General features: G+C 39.9%; 1 protein-coding gene across 4 annotated transcripts in view; it reads left to right on the top strand.

The window, feature by feature from the left end:
* The window catches only part of EIF4H (eukaryotic translation initiation factor 4H), a 37,501-nt gene that overhangs the window by 9,330 nt on the left and 2,047 nt on the right, over positions 1-26,124 (top strand). For 3 of the 4 annotated variants that reach the window (XM_072640184.1, XM_072640183.1, XM_072640182.1), the window contains 5 exons: positions 16,650-16,837; positions 20,713-20,777; positions 20,869-20,965; positions 22,189-22,248; positions 25,728-25,871. In XM_072640184.1, coding sequence (XP_072496285.1) covers positions 16,650-16,837; positions 20,713-20,777; positions 20,869-20,965; positions 22,189-22,248; positions 25,728-25,871 — 554 coding nt within the window. The remainder of the gene's footprint in view (positions 1-16,649; positions 16,838-20,712; positions 20,778-20,868; positions 20,966-22,188; positions 22,249-25,727; positions 25,872-26,124) is intronic. The other variant, XM_072640185.1, reaches the window with a different exon arrangement.

Genomic DNA, 26,124 nt, shown 5'->3' with positions numbered 1-26,124 from the left:
AGAGTACCCTAGGAATTGATGGGGACTGGACAGTCAAGTGTTGCCTATTTATGTCTATCAAGGAATTTTTCCAATGTTTTATCTTAAATTGGAGCGATACAATATTATCTGTACTACAGTTAAGTTAAGGGAAGTTAAATTCATAGTTGAATTGTATTGGAAGGGACTTGAGAGATCTAGTCCAATGTCTAGATGAGCTGGCAAATGAGACTGATAGAAAACAGAAGCAAGCCCAGAAATATCAAGTGGTGGCTAAGGATGCGCTTCCACACTTACTTTATTTCTGTTTAGCTAGTAACTTAAAATGGTGTCCCAAGAGAATCCCTTCCTCTTTGAGGGGCAGGGGTGATGTATTTTAGAGACAGCTTGGGCTGTAGAATGGAATTTTGTAGTCTGAGTCTGAAAAATGGTTCAATTGCACTTTAAGGAAAATAGCTTTCAAGACCTAGAATTTCTGTATAAATAGCCTTTTTCTCATTTTGCTTTTTCTGCTTTCTGTGTAGTTGATGATTTGGGATCATTTTACTGTATTAACTTGTGGTAATTTGCCTAGAAATTATCAACAATTTTAAGGAGTCTTTTTTTTTTTAAGGGAAAATTTCCCTTAACTTAAACACAGACCTATTAAGGATTCTCCATCATTTTCCAGAGGCTTTTATCATACACTTTCTGTGCTTTGCATGTAATGTAAATATTCTTGTTTATTATCTGACCACTAAGTTCTCAATGTGGTATATTTTTCTTTTATTTTTCTTAATATTACTCCAGAAATATTTATTAATCCCCTACTGTGTGCAATATACTGTTACAGGTTCTAGATCCCAACCTGAGATAATGGATGGTGCTTGCTTTCTAGGAGACAATGCTGTATGTAGCACACATATAAAACAAAGAAGTGTATATGTAATACAAACTCAAATATATAAATCTTACTTTGGACACTTTTAGGGAGCCAGGAACCTCCTTCCCTAGTCAAATTTATACATAGTGCTATGGACAAATGAGGGCTAATCAGATTTTTTAGATGATGGATCTACCATAATGGGACTCTACAAGTTTTGTTTGATAATAAAGTTATCAGCATATTTGTAAACAGTTCAAGTTAAGAACTGCTTTTAGGTTATCAGACAGTAAGTGGCTTATTTTCTAGAAGAACTACATCAGATTATTGAAGAATATCACTTATTTGGTTATTTGCATTGTATATTTTATCACTAAAATCAACATTTTCTTCCATTTGGTGGTGCTTTTATCATGATCTAAATTTGATTAGAAAACTTAATGAGAAATTTTGTGAATTTTTTTTTTTTAAACATCCGTCTCTTCATCATGGATCTCCCACCTATGAAAACCTGATTCTTAAATATACACTCACAAGTCAAAGACTCCACCCTGTTCTCTTGGACTGTCCTCCTAATATTATTTCCTGTAATATCCACTAGGGCCCTAGCAAGGTTTAGGCCTTTTCCTCTTCCAGATTTCCTTTCCCCCTAACAAGCATAACAAAAATGTCTGAGATCTGACTTGTTGGACTACTCTTATACTTACACTTGATGCCGCTTATCAGATAGTTTTTTTCTGTTGGCATTTTGTGTGTTTTGTCTCACTAGCTAGGCTTAAAAGTTCCTTGTGGGAGGGGACTACTCCTAGCACAGGGGCCTCAATAAATGGATTTTTGAATCATGAAGGATCACTAGTTTATTAGGAGTTACTGTTTTTGGTGTGGCTTCTCAATCTCTGGAAACTGGGAGGTGATTTTATTGTTGACTCTTACAGTCAACTCCTAGATCTAGACTAGGAAGGGACCTCAGGGCATTTGATCAACGCTCCCCATTTTACAGATTAAGAAAGTGGCATTTGTTAAAAACATTAACATGTAAGGCTTTTGTACGGGTAAAAGGGCAGGGGAGAGGATGCACTGGTTGTGGGGAAAGTGATCCTCCAGTCATGCCCCAAATTCTTGCTGTGGAGCATCTAGTTCAGACTGACTACCTGGATTGGGTCTGAACAGTCCAAACTTGTCACTGCACTCATGTGCTGTCTGATTTATTTTGCTCCAAGCACCAGTCATGGCCTTCATTAGCAATGTAGCTGTAAGTGTTTCTTAGTTGTACTTGTAAAAATTTTATTGTTGTTGTTAAATATATCATATAACAGTTCATATTTATGAAATGCTTTTATAGCCATATTTAAATCATTGCCTTTGTTTGGCAGATAAGGAAAACAAGGTAGGGAGAGGACATTTTTCACATTATTAAAATGATACACATTGAAATGCCTTTCCACATCTGTTCTAGTGCCTTCTTCCCAAAATTACCTTTTGTTTTGGTACATATTGATAAGTGTATTGGTTGTGCCCCAGTGGGATATTAATTTCTTGAGGGCAGGGATTTTTTTTTTATCCGTAAGACCTAACATGGTACCTGGCAGCACTCAGATGTTTATTGGCTGATCTAGGCAGGGGAGAGTATTGTCTTAGTTTATAGTTTTGCTTCTGCCATGTAGTGTCTCATAATCTTGTGTAGTATGTACATTTGTGTTCTGATTTTCTGCTTTCCTTCGGGTAAGTTTCACCAGACTTGAGGTTTTTGGTTTTGTTTGTTTTTTTTTTTTAAGCTCTATGAATTCCAAAATACATAGACTACTGCAGAATATTTCTAGCTGAGTTTTCAATCATATGCTAATGTAATACCTAGCCAGAATATAAGTATGTGCTATAATCAGACACTGGATTTGGAAGCAGAAGCATCTGGGTTTATGTGTCTGTTGCTTATTTGCTAGTTTGCTCATTTTGGTAAAATCATTTACACAGTGTGATTTCCAATGCCTACAGACTAATGATTATTTGTATTGTTGAATGTTTTCAGTAGGTGTTTACAGTAGATAGAGTGAGCTTAACCTAGCTCACTGACTCCTAAAAATTCCCTTCTTAATGTCAGATTTCTTCAGATGTCTTTTAAAATATATATGTTTAAAATATATATGTGTTTCTTAAATCACCAAAATTTCTCCCAGTATCTCTCCTCTTTCAAAGAGCCATTCCATATAACATTAGTTATCATGATATTTTATATTAGTCATGTAAACAATTATAATCCATTTAGCAGATTTTTTTAAAAAGAAAAAACAGAAGGTGGGGAGCAGCATACCCAATTAGTATGTCAAAAAAGTTTGAAAATATTCCATCTCCGTGTACACTTTCCACCTCTGCAAAGGTGGCAGGACCTTCTCGACTCATTTTAGGGGGCCTTGGTTGTCTCTGTAATCTTGTAAAAACAATTTGTTTCTTGATTCTGCTTATTTCGTTCTACATCAGATGTCGTAAACCTTTCCATACATCTCTGTATTCATCGTATTAATTCGTTATGGCAATAACTCTCTCGGTGTACAAAGCTAATACCCCAAGGGGATTATTGATGAAAAGAAAGCCCTCATAAACCAGAATATATGTAGTAGCAGTGTTTGTGGAAATAGAGTAGATAGGGAAATAGCTCTCATCACCAACAGAAAAATGGCTAAACAAATTGTGTTACTCAAGTCTAATAGGTCAAAAGGGATTGTACGTTTTAGTCACTTTATTTGCATAATTCCAAATTGCTTTTCCAGAATGGTTGCCCTGATTCGTAGCTCAGCTAACAATGTATTACTGTGCCAATCTTCTCACTACTCCTCCCTCTTAACTTCCCATCTTTTGTCATCTTTGCCAATTTGCAGGGTGTGGGGTGAAACATCTGGACTGTTTTGATTTGCATATCTCTTATTGGTGATTCAAAGCATTCTTTTATGTGGTTGTCAATAGTCTACTGCTGACTCTTTGTTCCGGCCTTTGTGCACCTATGTTGGGGAATGGCTCTTACTTTGTAGACCTGCTTAATAGATGTTCTGGTGTTCTGTAGTTATGTATGAAGTAAGTGACAAAAAACTGTCCTGAATTCAGTAATGCTTTTAATGATTCTTAATCTCAATAACATCTGCAGATGTTTGAAAATAATACTTGATTCCTCTTAGAAAAGGTATGTTTTCTTGTGTTGAATGTTTTGTTAGGACTAAATAAAGATCAAAATGACAATGTTTCATTAGAGGGAGGGAGATTTTAATTCTCCGTTGAGGACTATGCTTGAGTGAAATATTCTGAAATGGAAAGTATTAATCCACCTGGCCTGGCTCTCAGCTGAAGCATCAGTCGTCTCCACAACCTTCTGAATGAAGATGAGAAAAGTGGGAAAAGATCTCCAGGGGTCACTGTGACAGCCTCTCAGGGTTGTTATGAGAAGAAAAATAACACATATAAAGGGCTGTGCAAAACTCAGAAGGTCCATATATAAAAGTACTCACTGCCATCATTATTCCCCTTAAACATCTAGCAGGGTACACTTGGGGAAGCATGTGAGGGGGCAGAGGGGCCAGAGCAAGAGGCCTGGAGTCAGGAAGAACTGAGCTCACATGTGCCTGGCTGTGTTCACCTCACCGTTCTCTGCCTCAGTTCTCTCATTTGAACAATAGATAAAAACACCTACTTCCCAGGGTAGTTGTGAGAGTCAGATGAAATAACATTTGTGAAGTGCTCAGCACAGTGCCGTAGCCACAGAGCTGCACACTAGGTGCTTAATGAATGCTCACTCTTTTCCCTGATTTGTAGTGAATTGAGAACAGACTGACATGTCCAATACTTAAATTCAGTAAATGTTTATTAACTACCTGTTCTGCACAAGGAACCGTGCTAAGTGCAGGGAATAAAAACATTGACGATCCCTGTCCTCCAAGTACTTAACTTTAAAGTAAGGTTCGGGGGTCCTTTCAGTGAAACTAACCAATACATCAGCTGTATTGGTTGGTAAATACAGTATCCAGACCGTATTCCCTCCCCTGTCGTCCCCACCACTGCAAATAAGAGGGAGATGTCTTTGTCTCAATCTCCAGAATTAAGTGTAGTCATTGGAATAACTGGGCATCCAGGTTCAAATTTTTCTCCTTTGCAATTATATTGTAGATATTGTTTTTATAGGTCTGACTTCAGTGCATCCATTCATAGAAATGTTTTCCTGTGCTTCTGAATTCTTAATAGTCATCATTACTTATAGCACAGTAATATTCCATTATTTTTGTGTACCACAACTATGTTGATGGGACATTTACTTTATTTCTCATTCTTGGTTACTTTTGGTGTAGGTGGGAGTTTTCTTTGACCTCTTTAGGGTATAAACTTAACAGTGGAATTTATGGATCAAAGAGTATGGACACTTTTAAAAATTTATTTTTAGTTTTCAGCATTCACTTTTATAAGATTTTTTGTTAGTTCACCACTGTATGGATTCATTTTTTTTTTGTAAATTAATTTATTTGTTTTTCAGTTTTCAACAATCACATCCATAAATTTTAAATTTTCTCCCTCTCCCAAAGATGGCATGCAGTCTTATATGGGTTCTACACATACATTCTTATTAAATCACATTTTCACATCAGTCATGTTGCACAGAAGAATTAAACTGAATGGGAGAAACCATGAGAAAAAAACAAAACAAGAGGAAATAATTTGCTTCATTCTGTGTTCCAATTCCATAGTTCTTTCTCTGGATGTGAATGGCATTTAAAACATCCTTTGGGGATGTTTTAGGTCCTTGCATTGTTGTGAAAGGCTAAATCTATCAGAAATAGTCCTTGCACATTGTGGCTGCTACTATGTATGATGTTCTGGTTCTGCTCATTTCACTCAGCATCAGTTCATATAAGTCTTTCCAGGTTTTTCTGAAGTCCACCTGTTTGTCATTTCTTATAGCACAATAGTATTCCATTGCATTCATATACCACAGCTTGTTCAGCCATTCCCCATTTGATGAACATTCCCTTGATTTCCAGTTCTTGACCACCACAAAAAGAACTGCTATAAAAATCTTTGTGCATGTGGGCCCTTTCCCCATTTGTATGATCTCTTTGGGATATAGCTCTAGAAGCAGTATTGCTGGGTCAAAGGGTAGGCACATTTTTATAACCCTTGGATGCTCTCCATAATGGTATAAGACTGAGTTCTAAATATTCCCCCCTTTGCAAGATGGCGTACAGTCTGATATAGGCTATACATGTATAATCATATTAAATATATTTTCACATTAGTCATATTGTGAAAGAAAAATTAGAGCAAAAGGGAAAAACCATGAAAAAAAAGAGAGAAAATAATATGCTTCAATCTGCATTCAGATTCCATAGTTCTTTTTCTGGATGTGGATAGCATTTTCTGTCATGATAGGATTGTCTTCGATCATTGAGTTGCTGAGAAGAGCTAAGTCTATCAAAGTTGGTCAATGTTGTTGTGTTCTTGTGTACAATGTTTTCCTAGTTCTACTCACTTCACTCAGCATCAATTCGTATAAGTATTTCCAGGTTTTTCTGAAATTTGCCTGCTCACCATTTCTTATGGAGCAATAACGTTCCAGTACATTAATACACCATTACTTGTTCAGCTATTCCCCAATGGATGGACATCCCCTCAATTTCCAATTCTTTGACTCCACAAAAAAAAAAAGCTGCTATAAATATTTTTGTACATGTGAATCCTTTTCCGTTTTTCATGATCCTCTTTAGGATACCGACCTAGTATTGCTGGATCAAAGAGTATGCACAGTTTGCCCCTTGGGCATAGTTTAGGCAGTTTTTAAAAGTAAAATTCCATCATCCTACAATGTAAAGGAATTTCATAGTTTGTCATCTTTGCCAGTTTTCTGAGTGTGAGTAGGAACCTCAATTGTTTTTAATTTTACTTTTCATCTTTTGATTTTTTAATTAACTTTTTTTATCTAACAAAGATTTATTTTTCTCTCACCTCCATTTTTGCCTATCCCCCTCCAAAAAAAAGAAAAACAAAGCTCTTGTGAAAATTTACTTAGTTGAGCAAAACAAATCTCCATATTGTCTGTGTCCCAAAATGTCTGCATTTTCATATTTTAGTCTATTGCTTCCATGTCAGGAAGTGGGTGGTAGTCTTCTGGAATCATGACTGATCATTTCATTGGTCAGAATTTTTAAGTGTTTTCAGTGTCACTGTTGTTGTGTAAGTTCTTATTGACATAATAAATTGATATAAATTCTGCTCAGTCATTCTGTCTCAGTTCATAGACATCTTTCCCTAATGTTTGTATTTGATATGGAGCAGTTTTTCATGTAGTTTGTAATTCTTTTGAGAACTTTTTCTTAATACCCTCTGACCACTTTTTTTATCTAGTCTTATATTTATTTTCCTATCTACACTGGATATGATGCCCTTACCAGAGAAATGTGATACAAAGTTTTCCTAGCTGATAGCTCATACCCCAGTTGCATTGATTTTGTTTATGAAAATGCTTTTCAACTTTGTGGAATAAAATTACCTAGTTTATCTTTCATGATTACCTTTATCCTTTGATTGAGAATCCTCCCTCTTTCCCACCAATCTATAGTCATAAACAATTACAGTTCTCATTCTAATTTTTATGGTCTGGCCTTGTCTCAGGCCTGTATCATAACCACTTTGAACTTACTGAAGTATATGGCATAAGATGTTGGCTGAAAACCTCATATCTGCCAGATTGTTTTTCAGTTTTCCCCAAGCAACTTATATTCTTTGGCTTATTGAACTCTTGAGTTCTTGAGGTGGTATTTATTTACTCTTTATACTGATCTGTTTTTCTAGCTTTTAATAAATGCCAGGTAGTCATGATGATTATTCAGAAGGGACCTTGTTGATTTGCATGTTTGCTCTTAGGATTCAGCTTCCCAGTTTCCTTCTGAAAGTAATAGTGGGCTCCCCTTACCATTCTGGAGGCTTTCCGTATTTTGTCCAGATATCACCAGGTTATCAATAAAGAACTTGGCCCATCTTCTTAACATCCTTCACCACCTTCTATTCCTATCAGACTTTTCCCTAGTAATATTTGAAGTTCCTCAGTGGTTATATATTGCAGCCTGCTCATACCACACCCTGTGCCCCTCCATTGCCTTCTGTTCATTTTCAGTTTTTCAGAATCTTTTGGGTTCCATGTCTCACAGCCATACAGCAGTAGGATATTGATATTAAAAAGATGTCTTTGTTTCCGGGGGAAGTTGTTTTTTGGGGGGGGTAGGAGAGGGTTTGTCATTAAAAGGAGTTTTGTAATTTCCTGAAGGCAGTGTAGCCCACTGCACTCCTCTTTAATTATAGATCCAACTTGTCTGTTTTAGCTGTCTATCTCAAATAGGCATATATATATATCCAGTATCCAATCTGGTCAATCATCATTTTTCATCTACTTGGTCTTTTCCCATGTGAATGATCCAGGCAAGCACTTTTGAGTATTTATAGCTGTCTTTCAGAAGATTTTGTTTATAGGCTTGTTGCAGCCAGAATAGTGTCATCTGAAAACAAGATAATCTGGGAGACCTCAGGACTCTGCCCTGTGTCTCCACCACTATGCCAAACACCTTTGGAAATTGCACATCTTCCTATTTATTCCTTGCCTGATATTTGATCAAAGAGTTGGTGAACAGGGTTATTTCTGCCAAACAAAGAGTGGTCAAAGGCAAAGCCAGCTTAGAATATACTCAATTGTAAAATTTTATAGAGAAGGATGATGTAGGATTATCAGTATTGTCACCTAATAAAATACAGAGATGCATTGGAACTTAAAACCAGTCTAAATTAAAGAAAGCTTGGCAAGAGAACGAAGTCATCCCTAGGGCACTTAAGGACAAAAATGGAAATAGGACAGCAAACAGAAGAAAAATGGAAAATATCTACAAAGATTTTTATAACAAATTGGTTGCCATCAAGGACAGTGGAACCACCACACTTGGACCATAATTGAACAGAGAAGGGGAAAACACTGGATTGTACTAAGTGCCCTGGGAGATCTATGCCTGCAGCAACACAATACAAGGGTATTGAAGGATCAGTTCAGAAAGTGGAGGGAAAAGTCATGGGTCCTCTCAGGGGAGGCAGGTAAGAATTTCAATCACTGCCAACCCAAATACCTATTTTCTCATCTAGACAAAATTTTGAGACTCATTTCTTCACAAATTGAGAACATCCTTGATGAGAGTATTAGGGAAAGAGGCAAAAAGCTGTATTCTATAGTGGACCACAGCTTTACTGTCTTTGCATTTAAATGAAAAATGTAGAAAATCCAAGATTCCAGAGCTTCTTGTTTGTTGATTATGAAAAAGCATCAGATTTGATGAAGCAGAAGCTGCCTCTGAGGCTCTGGTTCAGAAAGGTGTTTAACGTGTTTTGCATTCTTTGTGAGTAATGCATTTCCTTGAAATTTATAGCAGCATTTTAATGATCACTTTATAATATAATTTGAATTCTACAAATGCTGTTTTATTGCTTTTTTGTCTTTTTTTATCCTTGTAAGAATTATTTCCCTTGAGATTCTATACCTCTTCCTTCAGATAAATGTTATTTTAGTTCTTTTGAGTGCTACCTTTACTGTTTGATATGACGTCTTAATCTGTAAATTAACTCTGTTGCTATTGTCAGCCTTATTATGTTGAGCACAGCTCAACATTCTTTTATCCTTGGGGATAAAGTTAGGGTGGCTGAGAAGAATTAGCAGGTGAAAGGAGGCATGGATCATGGTTGTCTAATAAGGTGGTTGACATTTGCAGAATGGTGTCTACGGAGTTGGTGCTAATGAACTGGAGCTGGGAGGGCCTACATATCTTTGGAACTTGACCCAGATGTACTGACTAGTTTAGCTGAAGCTGACCTCCAGCTCCCTTCCTTCCCCTCCTGACTCTTTTCCCTTTGGCTTCTCTTCTTTGTGTTGGGTTCCTGCCCACGATCATGATTTCATGAAGAGTCTTGGGCTATCCATGGTCACTTCTCTCCCAGGTCCATTCCCAACTCTCTGGACTTCTTGACTTTGCCTCCTTGTCCTTCCACCACCCTTTGCTGCTCCTTTTTGTGTGCCATCTTTTCCTGTTAGAATGGAAGTGCCTTGAGAACAGGGACAGATGGATCTTTTGGGCTTGTCTATTATCACTACACATACACACACACACACACACACACACACACACACACACACCACAACTTGATATACACTAAGTATGCCACTGTTTATTTGTTATATAAAGCAGGATATAACTGCTTTATATAATCACAGGAAAACTTGTTTGGAAGATGCTGACTGGAAAAAGGAAAGGGTCAGTGCTATTCCCAATCATTAATTGTAGGATTGAGGATACATTGGACTGTTCAGAAATTTGGGGGGGTTTAGAGAGGATTTCAGCAGGCAGGTAAATCTGTTTACAGTGTTGTAGGGTAGCTTTTGAAAAGGACTTATCTCAGCAGTGAAACAAGTGAATACTTTTAGGACTAAAAAAATTCTTTAATCTGTTCTTTTAATACCTTGAAAACTTCAGGTTGAATTCCAGTTTTTTCTTAGAAACTGTTGTGTTTGTGTCTTGTGCAGGCATTTTAATTCTGAATGAAACTCCCTGTGGCTCTGGGGAGAGGAGGGGCCAGTTGGCTTTTTCGAGGTGCTGCTCCCTCACCTGCCATTGAGTACATTGGTTCAAAAGCTTTTCCTTGGTGGTTTCCTGTACCAGCTGGACTTGAGAAGGCCACTACAGTTAAAAGCCTCTAAGGCACAATTCAGAGAATATTAAAATTTGTGTTTCTGTTAATTGACAGAAGTGAAGCCAGTGCATCCTTGGAAAGAGTACTGAAGCATTGTGATGACCATGGTGCTGTTAATTGGGACAGCTTATTTGAGGGAGTTTCGTGAAACTTGCATTCCTCTTAAAGTTTGTGTACACAAACACAGTGACTTTCCTAGAAAACCTGGAGTTAAAATGTGGGGATATTGTTGTTTACTTTGAAACTTATTAACAAATGATGAATTATGTATGAATTTTCAGAAATGATACCTGCCTTAAATTTTGGCTAAATAGACACTCATATCATTGAGTTTTGTACAAATTAATAGGGAATTATTAAACTTTCAGATAAAATGACGTGTCTCTTATAGGAAAATTTGTTTATGGGTGTCCCATATAAGTAAATGCAAAGTTTATGAAGCAGAAGGTCTCAAGAATTAGGACATTTCATGGTCCTCATGGAGACATCTTTTTGCCTTTTGGTGTTATAATTTTAAAATTTTGAAACCCATACCATCTTTTCCAACACTAGTTTTTTTGCCCTTTTATTCAAGTCACCAAGAATCAAAGAGTATATTTCCTCAGTTTGGAGGTGTTGCCAAGTTCATATGACTTGTCTACTTCACTTTCTGAAAGGGGTGGTGGTGTATAGGTTGGGTTATTCATGGTACTCTGTTTGTGCTTATCTTGACTACTAAACACTGTGATGTTAACTGTACCATGAAGGAGTTGTTCTTGGGCACAAGATGAAACCAATTGTAACAATTCCTTTACCTCTGATTTTACCTCTATGTGTCCCTTGCACTGGAGTATCCCTGGCTTATTTACATCTTCTGATTTAATTCATAATTTGATTGTCAGTGTGGATGGAGTTCTGTTCCTCCAGTGGTGTCTCCTGCCCCTTCATTGTTGGACATAGATGACAGATTACAAATATAACTGTTAAACTAGGTATTCATGGCTGGATTGAGAACACCCTCTAAACTCTATTTCATAGAGCAGTGGACTTGATTTAAAAGCAAGAGCTCCCTCAGACTAGAAACTGCTTTTCCCAGTGAACACTTGTCTCTCCACATGGGAAAGAGGTTCAGGGCTTTTAGAGTTGCAAGCTTATTTGTGAAATAAATGAAAGGAGGAGGATGGAAGATAACAGATAAATGAAACCAAATCATGGCACCCCCAGGGATTCAGTGCCCATTTCTGATGTACTGAGTGAAGAGGGGAGATGACATCAGAAGCATTCCTGGACCTGTCCAGATGCACGAGGAAAAGTCTGCGCTTAATTCTCAAAGTGCTTAGGGCTTTGTTTTTAAGGTATCTCCGAGGCAAAGATTCAAAGGAAAGAAGAACAGTAATTTTATGTGATTCTCCCCCTTAAAAATGTAACTCAGAGGACATCAACAACTGCTTTGTCTTCACATATCTAAAATCTGTAACAGAAGTCTATCCACTCATCAGAAAAATTCTTGCTGAGAACAGGAGAGGGAGCACTCAGGCTTTTTCTACATCAGATTACACATTTGCATTTATACAGTTAGTGATTATAGGGAATAGAACATCCCATGGTGTCTCTGTGTTGGTTTTGAGAATGTGTTTGACAGGGTGGGACAAAAACAGTCATTCTTAAAGGTATCTCCCTTGTGTGTTAAAATTATACAAAAATCTGACACGTGACTGATATTCCTCCTTGCCATGCAGGGAAGTGTTGTACTTAGCAGAGGCCGTCATTAGTGTCCTGAAGGGCAGCCTCTGTAGGTTCTTTGTTGATTAGAGAAAGAACAAGTATAAGCACCTGCTGTGTACCGTGGATGGCGGCACTATCCAGAGGTTCTTATTTGTAGATGAGATGTAACTAACTACATGTTAGACCTGGAATGAGGCTGTAAACCATCCACATTGAAAACAAGCCAGAGCACAAGCCTTTGGTGGCCAGATAATGTGTAACTGGCAGGTACCTGTTGAAGTAATCCATGTATATGTGCTCTGGACTGGCAGTGCATGTTGACAGGCAAGCCAGCCACAGGTGTTAAGAGAGAGAAGACTGGGTTGATTCTGGGACATCATATAGTGCCTTTAGTGAACTTAAGCTGCTTGTGTCTGCATGGGCTCAGCTTTTAATACCCGTTTTCTCCCATTGATTCTACATGGTTGCAAACTATGGAACATTGGTTCTCAAAAAAGTCAGTTGCAGGTGTCACTCCCCAAAAGGCAGTGGAAAGATGAGACATGGGTGCAAGGTGTCGATGTCACATTGTACACACAGGGCATGTACAACCCAGGAGGGAAAGTGGGTCATCCAGAAATGTGCAGAGAATTAGATAAAACCATTGAACAAGAAAGTGCCCACCAGGGCATTGGGGGGAGGGGGAGTGTCATCAGGATCATCTGTGTAGCAGGCACTCAATCTGGAGACCTTTTTACTCAGTCCAGAGAATTCAGGAAACTGACCTGAGGCCACAGAGCCAGAAGTTAACCCTTTTTAAGATCTCTTTATTCAGCCAGTGTTTCACTCCTGTAGTCTCTAAACAATAATTAATGCCTTTTGATGAAAACATAGATAAATGTTGGGTTCCCTTTCATAAATAGTCATTCATGTAGCTGTGAGTTTGTTTTTCAGGAAATTGTCCTCAGTAGAAATCAATAAAACTGGGATGCAGGCCTCAGGGGAATTTCCCATAGCCCTGCCCAACTGCCTTTCCAAGCATTGTTTGAAATGTGACCTGTTTTCTTTTTGAGAGGAAAAAAAGCCAACTTATTCCTTTGCATCTGAAAACATTTTAAAATGTGGGGTATTTCCCCTTGCATGTGTGCATCTTCACACTGGTAGAAAGATATGGATGAGTTAGCAGAATGAGAAGTTGTGGCATGTTAATGAGTTATATTAATTTTGAAGGAAATGCCCAATCTCCTGGGATGAAGGATTCACCTAAGAATAGAAACTAAAGTAGTTTGGGGTTTTGTTGTATGCATGCTTGCCTTAGCATATCACAAAAGTCTGCTATAGCAAGTTATACTTTCTGTATAGGTATTTGCAAAGTTTTGGATCAATACTGTCTAGAGTATCTTGTTAAAAACCAGTTGTCATTAACATAAAGAATGCCTTACTACTTGAAAGGAAATCTCAAGACTTTAGTGGCAGAAATGAATTTGCCACAGACTCTGAAATCATGAAAAACTATGTAGCAGTCTGCCGTTGGGAATTAATTTGTCCTTGTATATTGAAGTGTTTTTTTTTTCTTTATCCCAAATAGGGTTGAGCAATGACATTGAGTTTCTTTGACAGATTCAGTTGTCATTCATTTATAATGCTTTTAGTTGAATATTTATTTCAGCTGATTTCATGTCCTGATGCATTGTGGCCCCTCTGTTACTAGCCTGCATTTGGAGAATACTTTTACTCATTAGAAGTTAGAGAGTTGAGGTTTGGGGTTTTGTTTTTGTTTTTGTTTTGTTTTGATAGTAGAGGCATTTAAAGTTGGATTTAGATTCCAAACTACATACATTTCATCTTCTCAAATTTTAAAGCTATATTATTATGTTTGACATCTTACAAGTATAGGTTAGACATTTCAGTTAGTAAATTTGCAGTCATTGTAGCATACAGGTTGATGAAAACTATTAAATTTAAACAGATGCCAGCCTTTAGGGCAAGCAAGATAATTTGTAATTTTAATAACTATTTCATTATCTTTGGTTTCCTTTGTAACACGACACAAAAATGGTTAAGAATTCGTGGTCTCTAATGTATACAGCTGTTAAACCTAGGCATTTGAGGTCTAGTCAGGAAGATACAACATCTATACCCAGTCTACCTTTAGATCAGGGAAATCAGAAATCCAGGGAGAAGGCACTGAATTCTCCCCTCTTGTTTGTAAAAATGACAATACCCTCTGGAGGCAGGATAGTATTGACTTGTTAAGTCTTCTGTATGGATGAACCCAGTAGTAAGTGAGAGGCAGCCTTACTGATGGGAGCCAACTAAAATCAGGCAGACTTGGTTTGAGGCCCACCTTTGATATGGCCTGACTCAGTGACCCTGTTAGCCTGAGCGCCTCCCAGAACCCTGAAAGACCAGACACGATAAAAGGAGCTGCACTACTTGCGTGAGGACCTGTGTTCAATGGCAGCCAGGAATTTCTTTTAAAATTAATTGAAAGGCCCTGTGGTAGAAAGGCTAGAATACTGACTGGTGCCAGGAAGCTCTGGGTAGACGTTGAATAATCATGGCATGCCATGGGCCCACAACTCACTGACGTTTCTTTGCCATGGTTTCCTCAACAGTTTAAGAGCATAGCATCTCCTTTAATGGATTGTTGTGAGGATCAGATGAGATGATATGCATTAAAGCACTTCAGGATTCATAAAATTCCAAATACAGATGTGTGTGTGTGTGACTTTAAGGTTCCTAAACTACATTAATATGTATTATCTCATCGGATATCTTTGAGGCTATTGTAGAGTATATCAAACCTCCTCATTGATTGCACTTGATTGAGGTATAAGTGCCTATTGGGCCTTTGGATTAAAAACTTTATGTTACATCCTAGCCTGTTTGGCTTCCAGTTACGCCCACTTAGTGAAGGACTGTGTGTTTCATTTGGGGAGCAGCCCTGGCCAAGTACAGAATCACAGGTTTGAGGCTGAACCCAAATTACCAACACTTGAGAGTTCCCTTTGCTGAGCTGTTCGGGTATTTTTGGCCATTGGGTTAATGGAAGGGAGGGTTATGAAAAGAGCAAGTGTAGAAACGGTAGATGGATGGAAGCAGGGCCCAGCTGTTTGTTTTTAATGCCAGCAACTTGGTGTGTTGGGTTTATGTTTGTCAGGCTTCCTAGGCACCTAATGGGAAGTAGCAAAACACTTTTTTATGTTCTTCATTTAGTATGCACTCAGTCACCTGAATTCAAGCTTCTTGATATGCCAAGCTTTGAGTTTCTTTTCTGCTGCTGTGTAAAAAATAGTCACAGAGCTTCAAATTTGTAGTCCTTAAAAGTTTTTTATCCTATTTTCATCAATACCATTTCGAGATCTATCTCTTTTCTGTGTATCAAAGCACCCTTTTTAATAACCTGGAGAAGTGGTCAGTCATTGCTTTAAGTTGGGGTTGGTGGTGTGTTAAGCTTTTTACTTTTGTGCTTTGCCCTTGTTACCAGTTCTGCCCCTTGTGGTCAGACTAAGCTAGATTAGCGTCCTATAACTCAGTGACCACCAGAATGGGTGAACTCTGGCACTCTACTGATCCTGCCTTCAGCAAGGTTAAAAGGGCAAACACTTTTTTTTTTTTTAATATTCAGGATTTCTCTATGTGTTTTCCCAACAGAAAAAAAAACAAAAAAAAGCTGTACAGACTGTTAGAGATGGAAAATAAAATCATTCCTCTAGTCCCTGAGCTTGTGGTTAGACAACAGGGAGACTGAGAGCAGCAGCCCCTGCACTAAACTGCAATCCTTCACCTTTAATTAGTCTTTAATTACTGGTCTGTGCCATGGTTTCTTAGTAAAAGCTAATAAGATTGAGGAAGAAATACATACTTAGATATGAATTTTAAGATATGAATTTTATTACGGTAAATTTGGGTGAGAGAGAGCATTGAAGGGTTAAGCTTCTGTTGGTCAGGTGTTGTGGTGTATTTAATTTGCCCCCAAAACAAGTAAATTTACAGAATGTATTTTGGTCAGCCTGTCACAGTAGCAGGAGAAAGGCTAAATGGTAGAATCTTCATTTAAGTCATTGAGTTCTTCAGTTGCCGGGGGGATGCCAGATTAAAAGAAAATGAGTTTCAGGATGGTACCAGGCTGGAAGAATGGCCAGAGTAGCAGACTTCAAAAGACTTGAGCCAGTCTCAACTCAGGTGCTTAGTAGCCATGTTACCCTGGGAAATTCACTTCACTTTGGGGAGGGACCTCTCAGTGAGGAGAGGGGCAGGGTTCCAACTCTGAATCCCTTGGGAGGTTAACTGGACTGAATAGAAGTCATAATTCCTGCCCTCTGGAGGTCAGAGCAAGCATCTTGTTTACCTTGTGTTTGGTCTTTCTTAGGTCCCGTGGTAGTGCTGGTGGCCATGGTTCCCGGAGTCAGAAGGAGCTGCCAACAGAGCCCCCTTACACGGCCTATGTAGGAAATCTGCCTTTCAATACTGTTCAGGGAGACATAGATGCGATCTTCAAGGATCTCAGCGTAAGGAGCGTCCGACTAGTCAGAGATAAAGAAACGGATAAATTTAAAGGTGAGTACCAAGGAGCACCAATGGAGTCCACTGGTGATGTCTTCGTGAAGTGATCCAGAAAGTTTATTTAGGGTCAGTGAGAGTTCTCTAAGCCTGACAGTGTGTTTTGTTCCTTTGTGACTGTGGCTGTATGCTTGGATACTATGTGGTTTCATTTGAGGACCTAGAATGAATGCAGCTTTTTAAGTATCTGAAAAAGAAATTTTCATTTGTTGTCATGGTGTTTGACCTGTGTAGCAGTCTTAAATAAATCCACACTTTTTAGAGAGTGGAACTTTGTAGAAAAATGATGCAGGTAAGACCCTGCTGCTACCAAGATCTGCCAATTGTGTTCATCTTAAGCTCCGCCTAAAACTTCAAGGCCTGAGTCTGAGTTCCTTCCCAGCCACAGTTCCCAGGCCTAGAGGTTGGGGTCTTTGGGACTAGGAAACCAGCACATTAACAGAGGGCTGGTTTAAGGGAATCCAGAATGAGAAGAGGTCAGGTGAGTGCTGTCCTACGTAACCATTTGTGCCCAAATCGAAGGAGAACCTGACAGGTTATTCTTGAATGAACATCCATGAAAGCCAGACATTGGAAAGTGATGAGTGTTGTATTTCCCTTTTTGACAGGTTATCCTGAGAGAGTGTTATCCAAACCAGTATCTGCTCAGAGACCTTTGTAGCAGGCAGCCCTGCAAACATGGGGAGTAGCATGTTTGAATTTTAGTGCATAAATGTCATGGATTTGAGCAATAGATAAATCACAGAACAGAAAGAAATCTGGAAAGATGCTTAGAAAATGATTGGATGAACAGAAAATCTTGATGAACACTCGAAAGGAAGGAATTTGAAAAATCAAGGAGTTTTGTGATTGACATTTCTCTTATTTAATTTCAAAACTCCTCACACATGACCCTCTATCCATCCCCTTGAGGCCCTGCATCTTCCCCAGGCCTGGTGTGCTCTCCTCTTAAATTTCTTGTGTTCCTCTGAGACTCAGCTCTGATGCTGCCTTCCCCAGGAGGCCTTTCCTAGACCTCTGACCCTCACTTGCTCATGTCTTTATCCTGAAATTATCTTCCACCTGCTCTTGCTCTATGTGGTGTGTGCCTAGCTAGTTATTTGTGTTCTCCTGTTAGTGTGTCACTTCTTGAAGAGCCAGGACCCTCAAGAAATGCTTCTTGACTTGTATCAATGCTTGTAATCAGTGTATGGTGAATCATTATCATGTAGCATTATGTATCATGTATATCAATATTTATAATCATTTTAAAATTATATGTAGAATAGTCTGCATAGTTTACACATCTACATAGATAAAAAAAGCATCCAGTTAGTATCATGGGGCTCAAAGGTCAGCCCTTCCCCAAAGTAGGAATCCTCTTTCTACATACCTTGCCCCATACCCTTTGAGCGGACCTTGATACCAACGAGGCAGGCTGTCCTGATTATCAGGGAGCTGAGCCTATTTATATTAGGCTAAAACCTGACTTGAAAATTCTCTCCATCGATATCCTGCTTCCTGGGGCAGATGTCTAGATGACTTTTGGAAGCAGGTGGTCATTGTCCTTTCAGCCTTGTCCAGAGACTTTTTCCCTGAGGCTGACACACAGGCCTAACTTTGCCCCTCATTCTTTTTCTTTCTTAATATCAACACATTGAGGCTTCTGTCCTGAAGCTGGTCTTATCTAGCCTCCTTTTCATTGCTTCTCCATCTTCACATGCCATTTTTCACCACCATTTAACGCCACCAGAACATCCTCCTCCAGCTGCTGCATCAATATTCCTAAAGCACTGTATCACTCCCTTGCTCAAGAAGCTTAAATGACTCCCTGTTGTCTGTAGGATAAAATATTCCTCTGGATTTAAAGCCTTTCATAATCTGACTACTGTCTGCATTTGCAGATTTATTTCACATACTCAACATTCCAGTCCAACAGAGCATAATTGCTATTGCTTCTGTGCCATTGGCTCCCCTGTGCCCTCCCCCATGCTCCGAATGGTCTCTAGGCTTTTACCACACAGAGCTCGCTGCAGGGCTGGACTGAGGGGGCCCCCACCTCCCTGCAATGTTTATACTTCATCTGTTTTTAAGTTGGCAACTTCAGGCCTGGTCTGATCTCGTACCAGCCCACACTAGGCACAAGATACATGCTTATTGAATTGGGCCTCCCTTGCATGGTGGTGCCCCATCTGAATTCCTCCACTAGTGCCTCATGAAACGGGGGGCAAAGCAGCAGACTTTGGCCCAGACCTGAGAGGGAACCGTCAAGTCGTTATCCAGCCTTGGCCAGAAGACTCCCAGCAGGGGGAGAGTGGCTCACATGGTCAGAAATTTTTCCTGACATCAGTCTCCTATGTACATCTCTTCAGCTTCCACTTGTGGCTCCTCATTTTCCCCTCAGTTTGTACCCCTTCACATCCTTGAAGAGAACTGTCTGTGCCTTCCTCTGAGCCCTGTATGATGTGATTTCTTCCCCTAGTCTGGTTGCTCTCCAATTAGTGTACCTCTTCAAAGGTGGTCAAGAAATGAATGATCACAGGTGACAGGTGTTTATTGTTGGGTCACAAAATCACAGTTGCCTTTTGTGGAGATGGAAGACCGTACTGTTGAAAGTAGGAAAGCATCATCGTAATAATAGCAGCTGTCACTAACAGTGCAATTTAAAGTTTGCAAAGCTTTGTCTCATTTGAACCTGCCAACATCCCTGGGATGGAATGGGTACTAACTATGTTGGGGTTTGGTTTGTTTGGGTTTTTAATCATTTGACAATAAACAATCTGAGGCTTAGCTTGAGTGCTTTCCAGTGGCCACACCACCAGTATGTCAGAGGCAGAATCTGGATCCAGTATAGTAGCCCTTAGGCCATAATTCAGCCATTTTTCTACTATTGGACATGTAGGTTGTTTCTAGTTCTCTGCAGTGACAAAAATGCTGTCACTGTGTTCATTTTTGAGGTAATATTTTCTGAAAAATTTAACTCTATAAGTGATCTAACCATGAAGAAAACTAATGCATTAGAAATTAGGATAATTAGGTACAGAATAAGCTAAGTTCATGGAAGTTACCTTGACACTTGGGGAGTGGGTCTGGTTATGGGGGGAGGAATGTTCTTGCTCTGTTTGCCCAGATCTAGAGACAATTAGATCCCATCTTTACAGGTTGATTGAGTCAATTTCTTCCAGGCTTCTTCTAGTCTTTGGGTCCTTCCAGTTCCCCTAGTCCCTACCCCTAAGTTACTGCACATCACAGTCAAATAAAAGATTGGAAAGTGAGGCATTGGCCTTTCTCATGGTGGGGGGGGGGGGGGGGGGGTCTCATTGCTAAACTCTTTAGCATTTTTCTATTCTGTTTTGCCAACCAAGATTTCAGTTTATACTGGCAAACACATTCTCAGCCTAAAATAAGCCACTCTTTCTGGTCTTCCCCTTAAAGTTGGACTGTTATGTCCCAAATAATTAAGACTAGACATGCTAGTGCCTGGAGCTGTCAACATGTGAAAATGTAATATATATTTTTTTATCTTTTAAAATATTTATTTAATTTTTAAAAATTTTAATTTAAATTTTTTTAATCTTTTAAAGAATTTAAGCCATATAAATTTAACCGCCGATTTTTTAAAAATTGAGTTTTGAATTCCCTCACTCTTTCTCCTCTCCCAGCCTTTGAGAAAGTAAGCAGAGTGATAGGTATTATACATAAATCATACAAAGCATTTCCACTTTAGCCATGTGAAAGTGTAAATACGGTGATTGGAAGTGGCCGTTACAAGTGGAGGGAAGCAGTCTACTCATGGGGCTGGGTTTTAAGCCCTTCTAGGTTGAAAAGAGGAAAACTTACCTCTCTATTGTTAATCTACAAATACTAGTATGAACTGAGGATTTCTCTTACAGGATTTTGCTATGTAGAATTCGATGAGGTGGATTCCCTTAAGGAAGCTTTGACCTATGATGGTGCAGTAAGTATATTTTCAGATTAATTTCTGCCAACTTAGTTTCCTAGTACTTTTTGTTCATATGGTTACTTACACTCTTTTTTCTCATGACCAGCTGTTGGGTGATCGGTCACTTCGAGTGGACATTGCCGAAGGTAGAAAACAAGATAAAGGTGGCTTTGGATTCAGGAAAGGTGGACCAGATGACAGAGGTGATTCTTTACAAACTAACTGTAAAAGCTTAGCTCATACTGCACTGAGTCAGAACATTTATAGTCTGTTATTGGGGCGTTTTGATGCCTGTTAATGAGCTTTTCTCTCGGACAGGAGGGATTGAAGCCTTTTTGCTCAGCTAAGTAAACATTAAGTGCCTACTGTATGACAGACGTTGTAGGGCAACTAGATGGTGCAGAGAATAGAGTGGTGACCTGAAGGCCTCAAATATTAGTTGTGTGACCCTGGACATGTCACTTCTCCCTGCTTGCCTCAGTTTCCTGATATGTCAAATGAACTGGAAAAGGAAATGGCAAAGCCCTCCAGGGTCTTTGCCAAGAAAACCCCAGCGAGAGTCATGAAGAGTTGAACATTCCTGAAAACTAAACTGCAACACATGTGCCAGGGACTGTGCTGAGTGCTGGAGAAACAAATACCAACCAAAAAAGGACAGTCTTTTCCCTCAAAGAGCACACAATCTTTAGAGGAAGATAGTAGTGGGGAGGGACGTCACCAAGTAGTGCAGCTGGTGAGAAAGGAGAGATAACTGAGCTGCCTTCTTTCCTTCAATAGAGGTTTGATGTTCATGGCCCTATCCTCCAGTCATAGGGGTAGGCGGTGATTTTATTCTCAAGCACACACAGGGACAAGTCAACTCTGCCCCCGACGGGTGCAGCAGATGAGAGATGCCAAAGATCTCATCCCTTACCTGCCTATCCTCTAGGGGTAGAGGCCGTCCAGCAGTGCCTGCCTGCAGGCAGGTTCACCCTGGCAGTCCTGCCAGCCAAGAAAGGCTTTAAGTTTGGGTGCAGCATGACAGACTCTGGAGTCTGAGGACAAGGCTAGCCAAGCCTGGGCAGCTTCTTCATCACTTCTGTTTTCCGTTTCTTGGTTTCTGTGCATCACCTTTGTGTCCAGATGTGGGCCACTGCTTGTGGCAGAAAATAAAAGGTAGAATAGCTTAGCAAAAGTGATGAGCACATGACCTGAGTCTGTGTGCTGATGCCCATTGCCCCCAGTCTGCACAGAAGAACATCGACTCATTTCCTGAAGTGGGAAGTGAATAACTGAGCTTGGTCCTTGTAATCACCAGCCAACCAGTGCTCGGGTTTTACTGGTTTCGTTTGCTGGTTAGCTTCTCTCCATTTTTAAAGTCATCTAGGTCTTAAAATGAATTCTTGCCACATTGAGGACAAACAATTTTCTCTTTGTCTCTCCTCAGGAATGGGCGGTTCTCGAGAATCTAGAGGTGGATGGGACTCCCGGGATGACTTTAATTCTGGTATTAGATTTAAATTCTTGCACTTAACCTGTTGCCTTTATATCCACGGCTCCTACATGTTTTCTTGTCAATCTGTGCTTGTCACCTGTCATTGGTTCCTTGAGTTGAGGGTGGGGAAGATGATGTCCCAGGCTGCCAGTACTGTGCAAACAGAACGCTGCCCATGAGAGGCCTTTCTCTAAGCTCATCAGGATCAAGTGCCTGACTCTGGCTCCCTTCTAGTTCTCAGCAGCCATTTAACCAAATTGTTTGGTTTTTAAATAAATACAGCCATCCCCACTTAGTAGAAGGCTGAATAATTTCAGGGATTAAAACCAGCCCCAACCCTTCCCCCCATAATCCCAACCAATCAGAAACGAGCTTATTCATAAAAATGCAGTGTAATGTAATAAACCTGAATAAGCTAGTCTCTGACTGAAACATGCCACAAGGCTTTTCTCCAAATGCAGCTGCTTGGGAATTACTCAGAGCAGTTGCTTCTTCAGTGGAAGCTGCAGCAGAAACACCTTTGTCCTGTTAGCCTGAGTTTTCACATCTGATGGTTTTGAGGTTGCTTTGTTATCTCATAAGATTTCAGTGTTTCCGTTCATCAAATATACATGTAGCCCAGAGTCTTCCAAGGTAAGACTTAGGTTATTTTGTTAGGGTAGACTTGGAATAAAAAAATGTTGAAGCTCAACCAAGCCACCCCCTAACACTGTGAGGGGGCCCTCTTGCCCCAGGCCCCCACTTCCATCGGACAGGAAGTCTTTCCTGCACCTTTCATTCCATCTTGGGGTTTAAGCAGCTCAGCTGGAAGCCCTCACCCCATCCATAGAAGAGCCCTCTGTCATGCTCTCCCTTTTCCAGGACTGATAGCCCTAGCTCATAGAACATTCTTCAATTGTCACCATTCTGGAAATGTTCCATCTTGTGAGTGTCTTTGCTAAAATATGTGCCCTAAAATGAGCATAGTGTCCCACATTTGGTCTGCCCAGCAGGCCCATCACTTCCCTGTCCCTGGAAATTGCTTCTCCCTGTGTGCAGCATAAGATCGCTTTTACCCTTCTGGCTGCCCTGTGCTCAGTCCCACAGTTGTCCTTGCCAGGTATCCCAACTTTCTCACCATCTCCTCCCCCAACACATGAAGCTTTTTTTGTTATTCTAAGACTTCATATTTACTTCTATTGGACTCCATCCTTTTAAATTCCACTCCTGATACCTTGGTCAATGTTCTGTCATTTTTTGTATTGGCTAGGCAGGCTTTTTAGCTTTGTTTCTTCTAAACATTTACTAAGCATACTATCCCTACCTTTATTCTTGTCGTTAATAAAAATGTTAGATGGCATCAGGCCAAGCACAGATTCCTCAGGTGTTCCACTGTAGATCTTAGTGATGTCTAGACCATATGATTTTTGTTCCCCAGAGGGGAAAGCATGTCTTTGGGGAATGTTTTGTAGAAAACTGATACCTACTGCAATCCCCTGATTTTCTAGTAAAGTAGCAGCAGGGCACCAGGGTAGGGTGGTGCTGTGGATAGAATGCCAGGCCTGGAATTAGGAAGACCTGAGTTCAAATCTAACCTCAGGCTGTTATTAGCTGTGTGACCCTGGGTAGATCACGTAACCCTCATCTGTAAAATGAGCTGGAGAGACAAATAGCAGCTCACTCCAGTATCTCTGCCAAGAAAACCCTAAGGGGGGTGGGGTGGGGGTGGACAGAGGAATGCATAGAGAGTCAGGACTGAAACAACAGAACAGCAAACTGTCCAAAAGAATAATATGATGAATTGTTCTTAATTAAGCTGTGTGTGTTTTTTGTAATCACTGCTTCCCTTTCTAGACAAGTGTTCACTAAATTATACCAGAAAGTGAAGGGAAGCTCTCTGGCCTATAGTTTTCAAAACCTTTACTTGTGAGGGAGGATCTGCCTCTCTTGAGGTTACTTGCTCTGGGTGTTGTACACCCAGCTAGTTGGCTCTGTGGAGCTGTCCATCAGCACTGGATCTATTCTTAGTCCAAAAGCTCTTCAGGGGATCATCTTCTCGCTGCAGGGGACACCGTCCTAACTGGCAGGCCTGGCTCCTCAGTGTTTAACTCTTGAAGTAGACTCATTTAGCTGTGTGCTGGTGACATTTGTTTAAGAAAATCACCCACTTTAATACCATGTTTCCTAAATTATTTTTGCTAAGAATTAAAGACATGCCAACTTCACACTATCTCAAAAATTATTTAAGTAACATTTGATCCTTCTGTATGTTGGTGTTGGTTTTGTAACTTGAAGATTCTAGGAGCATTTTGGAACTCATGGTATGTCTTTCATATAGGAAGCACTTAATGTTTGACCTATAGAAAAGAATTCTGCCCAAACCTCAGCTCCTCAAAACTGTTCAGAAAATAAGTTTTCTGAAATGAAGTAAAGACTGTAATGCAACATCTCAAAATTAGTTTTGTGATTTTCATAACAGAAGGCTTTTTGTGGAGAAGCATAAGGGGTGTTGCATTTGATCTACACAGCAGCTGTTTTTAAAAAAAACTAATGAGAAACTTAGAAATGCAGTGCTTTGTGGCAGCGGTTTTCATGTTTTTTTCTATACATTTGTGATCAAAAGAAAGGGGTTTACCTGATAAACTTATGCAATAAATACTCTTCAATAGAGAATGGTTTCCAAGTTTGGTTTCCAGCTGACAAAATGACTTTGCTGTATATGGAGAGAAGGCATTTGAAAGTTTATGGTGAACCTTAAATTTTTCTGTTGACCTTTTCTTTGTCAAGATTTTCTAGATTTCCTTTCCTTTGAGGTTTATCCATCGTGAAACAACATAAGCCCTCCTTGGGACCTCTCCTGACCCCATTCTCACTGCCATAAGCTCAGGGAGTCCTCAGTGGCACCTTTGTCACTTTCCCTTTGCACACAGATGTAAGAAGCTTCAAATTGGTTATTGTACTACAGCAACTTAAGTCGAGAAATGCAAAGTGCTATCTTCTGGAGACAGAAATTAGGTGCACTTTCCTAGAGATCTCATATTAGACTGAATTTGGGGCTCGTTTTCTTTGGGCTCTAGAGTGCATGCTGTGGCCTAGTGGGTAGAGAGCCTACCTTCCACACATCCTTGCTGGCTTTGGGATCCTGGTCAAGTAGATTAACCTCTCCTGAGCTCAGGGCCCTCAGACTGCTAATGAAAATTTAATTCGGAAATGTTTGATGATAAGTAAAAATATAATGCAACATGGATATTGTTCATTTGTGGTTTTCTAAATCAACATGCAACCTGTAGGGATCTGTTTGTATTTGAATTTGACCCTGTTGCTCTAGGCAGTTCTAAAGACACAGGTCACCAGGAGTATGCTGACCTACAGAGGTAGTTTAGTTTCCTTCTGTAGGATTTCTCCAGGCCATTCACAGGTCCAGTCCTTACCAGCCCCACTTCAGATAAGGATGCACTTAGGATGTGCTGGACCTGAGCAGTTTTCTGATGTTTCACTTCTCCCTTCTCCAGGCTTCAAGGATGACTTCTTGGGAGGCAGGGGTGGAGGCAGTCGCCCAGGTGACCGGCGAACAGGTGGTCCCCCAATGGGGAGTCGCTTTAGAGATGGACCACCCCTTCGGGGCTCTTCAATGGATTTCAGAGAACCAACAGAAGGTATAATGCTGCTGTGCCATAGATCTGCCAGTAACTGCCATATGCAAGCAGTGAGTCTTTAAGACCCACAGCTCTTAAAAAGAATTGTCACTCCCTAGTCAGGTTTGAGTTTGCCCTTTAATGGGAGAAACACCTGACCATTGGTGCTCTCTTGTATCTGTAGTTTTTACTGTGAGTGAAGTGATCTGGTACCAGGCCGTCATTGTGATCATAATTTCTTGACCAGGGAATCATGCTTTATAAATGCTGTTGT

This window comes from Notamacropus eugenii, chromosome 2, assembly GCF_028372415.1.
Source record: "Notamacropus eugenii isolate mMacEug1 chromosome 2, mMacEug1.pri_v2, whole genome shotgun sequence".
Classification (NCBI taxonomy): Eukaryota; Metazoa; Chordata; class Mammalia; order Diprotodontia; family Macropodidae; genus Notamacropus; species Notamacropus eugenii.
This window is presented reverse-complemented; position numbering and strand designations above follow the sequence as displayed.